We start from the raw sequence: 8,013 nt of genomic DNA on the forward strand, positions 1-8,013 counted from the left end.
TCAATCAAAATGTATTCATATAATGGAAATTGTTTGAAGAAATTGTTTAGGATAATTTATCATAGAAAATAATAATTGTTTTCTTTTTAATTATATATTTTTTTAGATTTATTAATATTTAATCTATACTACTGAGTAATGAGGAAAATTAAAATACCTATTGGCTATTACCTATGTTTTAGGTTTTCTTTTGCATTTTGTCGAAGTATTAAATATTTACTAAAGCATTTACCTGCATTCATTAAGGTATGTTTATATGAGTATTAATAAGCTATTACTGAATAATAGGTACGTGTTTAAAAACTGAAAGTTAATACTTTTAAACTTGTGTATTAAACCAAGAAGAGGGTAGTATTGACTTCTGACTACTATAGTAGGGGCTAAATTTAATACTTTTATGTTTTTATATGAATTCCATTATAAGTACTATATAAGTACTATTTTTTTACGAATAATACATTTTATAGTAAATTAAATTATGAGAGTACAAATAATCATAACATTTATATTGTAGCTTTACATTACCAAACACTTTGGAAATAAAGGTAATCACATATTCACATAGTTAGGCGTATTATCCACAAGTAGATAATTTTGTAATTTAAAAAGTACAAAGAGGAATATGTTGATATTTATAGTATGGCATATTGACATGCATCAAGAGATAGTCGAATGTATATCTAGCGGAAACATATTATTATACCATCAATAGGCTATACAAATCGAAACTGATGTCGAGGAAATAAATATTTTTTTTAATGATCACTGTTGTATAGTTTAATTAATACCTACCTATCATAATTAAATAATTTTTTTTGTAAGTTTGTATGATATTAAATATGGAATCACTTAATAATTAATTATAATATGATGTAGTTTTATAATAATAGTATAAGTATCAATACAAAAAATATATAGAACAATTTAATTGTTTCAGCGTAAAATTTTTATTTTATTCTGTTATAGATAGTGTTAAACAAGTATTGATTATTGAACATTAATATGCTATTGGTTACATGATTTGATATGTAGCCATATAGGTCGGTATAATCTAAATATTTTGTATTCATTAGTTATTTAATAATTCAATATAGAAAAAATAATAGTGGGTAAAGTTTATTTGTATCTGTACCAGTTTTATTATGCTAAACATATTTGTGATACGTAAATACTTGTATAACTACGAGTTTTATACGATTAATGTACGTAGAAAATATTTTTATCTATACCTAGTTCTACCTACAATAAATAAACGTAATGAATAATGAATATGTATATCTATACTGGTTTTATATATCATATACGTGATACTTTATTTTCAGCTATGGAGCTATGCATAAGGTTATACAACCAACAAATGTATATTATACATTTAATAATATAAATGTTAAAATAATAATGAATAGAATATTTGTGAAAATTAAAAGTATATATTTTTTTACCCAAATATATTATACTATAATTCAACTATTCTTAAACTACATACTATGTACGTTTACGTTTAGTTTGAAGTATATATATACATATATTATAGTTCTATATTCGTTTGCTGGTCAAATATCCTATCATAGTTATTATTTAAAAATAAAACACTGCCACACTGCCCACACTAGAGTAATTATTGTACACGTAGGTTTATTAAAGGCCTAAAACGTCAGGTAATCAAAATTCAAAAGTGTGGTAACTTGGTGAATAATGAATATACATAACAAGACCACTAGATTGACCCAAGTAAAAATAAAAATGCTATATACAAATTAAATTATTTTCTCTATGTAGTTAGATGATTTAATAAATTATTTAATTATTAAATATTCTCGATATTATACAACCATTATTGTTAGTAATTATACATTATTGTACTACTTTAATTAGTATTTACAGTTTAAAATTATTCTCAAAATGTTATTAAAATCGCATATTGCATACCCCTTAATATAGTGGGTGAGTGGTGTTCTGTAAGCTCGTTCGTATTTGTATTAACTGATCTGATTTGTATTGTATGCAGATTTGTAGGTACCTATCAAATTCGTTTAATTCTTGACACTTCAAAATGTTAATAAATCAACAACAATAATATACTTTTTTTCTTTATTTATTTAATAATTAATTTGTTCGGAATGTTAGGAATCGTTGTGCAAAAATTCAGAAAAATCGGTTCAATAGGTAGTTTTTTCCGGTTAGTACTTTTGAACTAAAAATCGCTTAATAGTGTACTTCATATAATAATTAATAGTACATCAGTACCTATAAATAAATTATTATTTCGATTTGGGAGGTTCCTAGTTAAATCATTTGAATTTTATTGTTTCACATAACACATATGATAAAGAACAAGCTACTGTTTTACAAAACAAATGAAGAATTTATTATGTGTTCTAACATTCCCAACATTGGATACAAATAACAATAAATTACAAATAATAATAAATAGATACTGTTAATATCTGTGTATTTATATATTAAAAACATAGTTTCATAACTAGGGAACATTATTTAAAGTTAAATTAATTTAATGATATTTCAACAAAAAGTTATTACATCTCGAAAATTAATTTATAAAATTAGAGAAAAGCATAGGCGTGTGCATGGGTTGTACAAGATGTGCAGCTGTACACCCTACAACATTTTTTGCTTATTTTAAATTTTTTATGAAAAATTGTTTAATTATTTAAAACTGATTATTGAGAGTTTGTATAATTTATTCTGTATCATATGTAAACATACATTATTATATATAATACACAAATAATTATACTTCGTTCATTGAGATAACGCAATACCTAATAATTATAATAATATATCTAATATATATTGTAGTATTATTTAGTATTTTGTATTTATGTTCATCACCGTGTCAAAGATTTAACTACGAATTCTGTAAAATAATGTGTTATCGGTTTGCTTTGGTGGTGCTTCTACAATGTCTGGTCATGTAGCATCTTCAGTGAAAGAACTTTTTCAAAAATGGCGAAAATTACGCAGTACAATGGCTTAAGAAAGGTTAGATGCCTTACTGGCAATATTTATTGAACAAGAAATTGCAAACTCTTTAGATTTGGAGGAAATTATTGATGAGTTTAAAACACTGATGCTAATACAGAGAAGATCACCATTATAAATGTAAATGCTATTGTATGTTAAGTAAAATTAGTTGTATATGTAATAATATGTACCTTATACGTAAATTAATAATTGTTTTAATTTATACAATAGCTAATAATAATATTAAATGTTCTTTATTTTCATTATCAATAAAACAGCGTCTAAACAATTTAAATTTATTATAAACTAATTATTATTTTAATATAGAGACAATATTTATCTTACTGAATTGTATTAGGTCTAGTAATCCCTACCATAATAATTCTACATAAATTCTGTGAAAAATTCCTGTGCACGCCTACGGAGAAAAGAAAATAGTAAAAATAAACATTGATAATTGGTGTCAGTGTTATAGAATGAAAATAGACAATATTTGATGTTTTATTATACGGATATTAATAAAGTAAATAATTTAATAATATATAATAATTTAAATATTTGAAACTAAAATTACCTGCCTAAGTGTTGTCAATACACAACTTCTTCGTTAAGCAAACATGTTAATTTTGCAATTTTATAAATCATTTAATAGTTCAGATGTTATCTCTTTAGCTTATTGTACCAAATATATTATATATAAATTTAAGAATTTTTTAAAACGAATACTCAGGTGATATACCACAAATAGCAATAAAACAATTGTTATATTTATCCACTGTGTTTTCTGACAGCAAAGATAAGATATTCATGAAAAAAGACATCCTTTGACGGAGGCAATATAATATGGCATTATGGCCCTTAAGCATAGAGCACGCTTGGCAATATCTGATGGTGATTTATAGTATGATTTAATATTTAATTTTTAAAAATTATATTTTAATACTATTTACAATTTTTGTCTTGTGTTTTTCGATGTCAACTATTTAAGTGACATATTAAATGTAAAAAACAATAAGCCACACTAACATTATGTCATTATACTTGTAAAGTTATAAATTATTGTAAGCTACTAATAATAAATAACAACAGTAAAATACAAACTTTTATACAATCAAAATAATTATTATATTATTTAGATAAATCAGTACAAAAAATATATATATATTGTAATTACTTAAAACTAAGAAGTCATTAAAATATTCAATAAGTTTATTTAAATTACATATAATTTCAAGAAGGTGGAATTGAATTTGAGGGCGGTGTTAAAGGTAAAGATGTGGTTGAATGTGATGGTGGTGTTAATGGTAATGTGACAGTTGAATTTAAAGGAGGAGTTAATGGTAAGACAATTATTGATTGTGAAGGTGGTGTTAATGGTAAAAGTGCATTTGAACAGGTAGGAGGAGTTAATGGTAAAACTATAGCTGGTTGTGATGGTGGTGTTAATGGTAATGATATGACTGCAGGTGCAGATGTAGTTGAAACAGGATTAGAATACATTCTTTTCGTTGATCGGGAAGTTGTACTGGATTTTCTTATTTCTTTGCTTTTCTCATGATGTATTCTATTATACTTAAATTCAACCAGATTTAATGGTGGTCTAAAATTTCTAATTCTACCGCCAAATCTAAGTTGACCTGATTGTTTTTCACCTCCAAAACCTCCACCTAAACGTAAATTATATTAATTACTTTTATTAAAAAATTTAAACATATATATATATATTAAAATACCTAATCTTCGAGGTTTCCATCCAGGTAGTACCCGTCCACATTCAAAGTCTACAAATATCTCAGAATTCTTTAATATTAGTGATTTACAACGTAAATAAGTATTCAATGCCATTTTATATGTTTCGTACTCTATAAAAGCATATCGTTTACTCAAACCCGTTATAATATCTTTAACCAATCTTAAAGCTATCATTTTACCATACCGACAAAATTCCTAAAACAAAATTAACAACAATTATTTAATTTATAATACATTTCCAACTAAAAAGTATGATTTTATCATCACAGTGAAATCAAACAATTTATTAATTTATATAAGTGTATACATATTTAAGGCTCCTTCTTCATGAGAAAAAAAATAATTATCATTATTATGTAATAAACCAGTGTGTACGTCTATTATCAATAAAACTATTGATTAAAATTAAAAAGTTATACAAAATGTCCACATAATATGTATTGAAAGAAGGAAATTATACATTATTTTATACATTTCAATAAAAATGCCTAATCAATTTGGATTCAGTAAATCTATCATTTTTTGTTTTACATAAAATAATATAAAATAAAATATAATTTTAGAATAATAAATATTATCTTACATTTTCTAAATCTTTTTCCGTTGTATCTAAACTTAATCTGCCAACAAATATGGTATGTAAAGGATTTCCTTTTGCTTTGTAAGATGTTTTATAATTTGAATTTATGGCTCTAATAATTCCATTATCATGTGGTTCAATATCAGTACCATCTATACTGCCAACTTTTATTGAATCGTAAACTACTGTTTGTGGATACCAGCATTTCACTTCTGGTATTTCTTCTTCACGTCCTTTATAACAAAATGTCATTTTCTCATATAAGTAGATATGGATTTTTAGCTATTGTTTAAAATACTGTAAAAATAAAAAAATTAAAATTAATTTTATTTGAACAAAATTCAATGTCATTCCAACATATTTATCTTTCAGATGCTAAACCATAAACATAATACATAAAGATGGATATTAAAGTTAATAGTAAACAAATATAAGACATGTTTATCTAAATTTTATTGATAATCGAGTAATGTAAACGTGGTTCACTTCTATTAGCTAGAACATACCTAGGATGTAGAATGTACTAAGCAGTAAAGTATTACCTAACCTGTTATATTTTAGTTTTGACAAGTCCCAAATAATTATTAAATTTAAATATTTTATTTTATCAAGATAAATTGAATAGTATTGAAATTAACATATGACAGTAATATAGTTATTGTCATAAGTACTTGTGTACATTTAATTTATGTACCTATAAAGTAAAAATAAAAACGGCAAGTGTACACTATTCAGATGTTGTACCATGAATATGATGAAAGGTACACAAACCAGACATTTTTCGATATGTGAATGTAAATATAGTATTCCAAAGATCGAAGAATGAAAAAAATATTCTTACAACCAAACGTTTGAACTAATGTTGTGCCGAATTAACGAATTAGGTGTTACGTAATAGTAGTGCGCACACGGCATTAGAATGGTACTTACCTGTGTGTGTGTGTGTACTTCGTCGGACAACTAAACTCGGTGTTTTTAAGAGATCGACAACGAAATTATTATGACGTCTGTGAATTAAAGTCAAATATTAATTGATGAATATTTGTAAAATCGTTTATGCCGCGTCATTCATTCGTAATCAATTTTTATGATTAGTAATAATCATACAAACGAACATCTCGCTTATCTCAAGTTCGTGCCTTCGTCTAATCAAATACTATTGGTACGAAAACTGCTCTGTTGATAACACGCTGCTGGCGCCGTTTACACATTTTTTTGCGCCTACATTTTCAAAAAATAAATAAAAATAATTGCTTCATTTTGTTTTTACTGAAATTTTAATAAACATTATAGTTGTTATCAATTTAGTTCTTGGTGTTTTAAATTGCATTTTCTATTGTCATCTAACAAAGTAGTAGAAAAAAACTACCAGTGTAACTATTGTCTATGTTTTTCATAATTTTTAATTATTTATTTTTACTCTATCTATGTGTACATATTTTATTAGTTGCTGGTGATCTTTGCCAGATCTCCGTCAAATGGCCGGTTGGATTTCAACCACTACCACATGAATTAGTTGTGACCACCCTGGAGGCAGACATCTCAGATGAACAATAACACTTTTTTTTTAAAATGATACTGGCAATGTGTTTTTGTGTATTTATCTTTTTAATAGAAAATATCCATGATAGACATGTGGTTTTGTAATAATAGTAAAATGTATATTATGTTTGTTTTGATGAAAGAGTCATAATTTTGGTTTATTGCGTATGCATTTTGTATATATGTGTAGTTTCTTATTTATATAATTCTTAATTTAAAAAAAAATTACATTAATTGTCAGCTTACAAAAATTTACAATATATAACTGTAAGAAATTAAAAAAAGCAACTCTTTCAAAGTTCTTAAAAAAAATAATGATACTGGTTACTACAAGAACAAAATATAGACAACAGACTCATAATTCCTTGGCCAACAATAGTTGTAACATTTTTAAACTTTAATTCAAAATATCATTTTATTTTTTTTTATTAATATCTTGGAAAAATATTTATTTATTTTTTTTGGTTATTAAACTATTTTATTGTATGTAATGACCCCGTGTAACTGTGTTAGACGTATCATGTTGTATAGTTTATACAAACACTTAACGCATTCAGTTTCAACGAGTTCTGCATCTTGTGAAAGAACATTCTCAGCAATGCGTCGAATAAACATTTACATAAGGTCAACACCATGTTAATAAATCGATTTTCAAAGTTATCTATCATAGCAATTAAAAGAGATATGTCAAATGTTTTTAACAAAGAAGACATTTTAAATAAATTTGCCAATACTGAGCCGAGGCTTAAGCTGTAAATTGTAATAGTTATGTATAAAAATCCTTTAACTATCATAGTTTCACTTATATTTTAAGAAAATTTAACTTATCTAAAATATTAACACTATGTTTATTATTTGTTTTATAATAATATAATAATACTAAAATAATAAAATATCTATTTACATTTATTTTATTATCAATTAATGTAAGGTGTTTGGGGGGTGTGGGGGCAAAGCCCCCCCACTTAATTTACTTATTATGAAAATTCTAGGGCTGAAGAACCCCTAACGTTAAGGTCTAGTTACGCCTATACAAGCAGTATAACGATTTGAATCCACAAAAACGTCAGCGTGAACAGTCCCAAAATTTCTTTTTTCAAAATTTAAATTTTCTCCAAAATTAGTATAGCTAAAAGTTGGTTAATAGTTCATTA

At 25.3% G+C, this 8,013-nt stretch overlaps 1 protein-coding gene across 1 annotated transcript; it reads right to left on the minus strand.

The window, feature by feature from the left end:
* Positions 1 to 4,147: 4,147 nt before the first annotated feature.
* Positions 4,148 to 6,406, minus strand: LOC113557370 (U11/U12 small nuclear ribonucleoprotein 35 kDa protein-like). The gene is made up of 4 exons (XM_026962849.1): positions 6,248 to 6,406; positions 5,321 to 5,614; positions 4,719 to 4,932; positions 4,148 to 4,652 (listed from the first exon to the last, which is right to left on the minus strand). The coding sequence occupies exons 2-4, from the start codon at positions 5,567 to 5,569 to the stop codon at positions 4,216 to 4,218; spliced, it is 900 nt and encodes a 299-aa protein (XP_026818650.1). The 5' UTR covers positions 5,570 to 5,614; positions 6,248 to 6,406; the 3' UTR covers positions 4,148 to 4,215.
* Between the last annotated feature and the right edge of the window lie 1,607 nt (positions 6,407 to 8,013).

This window comes from Rhopalosiphum maidis, chromosome 3 (assembly GCF_003676215.2).
Source record: "Rhopalosiphum maidis isolate BTI-1 chromosome 3, ASM367621v3, whole genome shotgun sequence".
NCBI classification, from domain to species: domain Eukaryota; kingdom Metazoa; phylum Arthropoda; class Insecta; order Hemiptera; family Aphididae; genus Rhopalosiphum; species Rhopalosiphum maidis.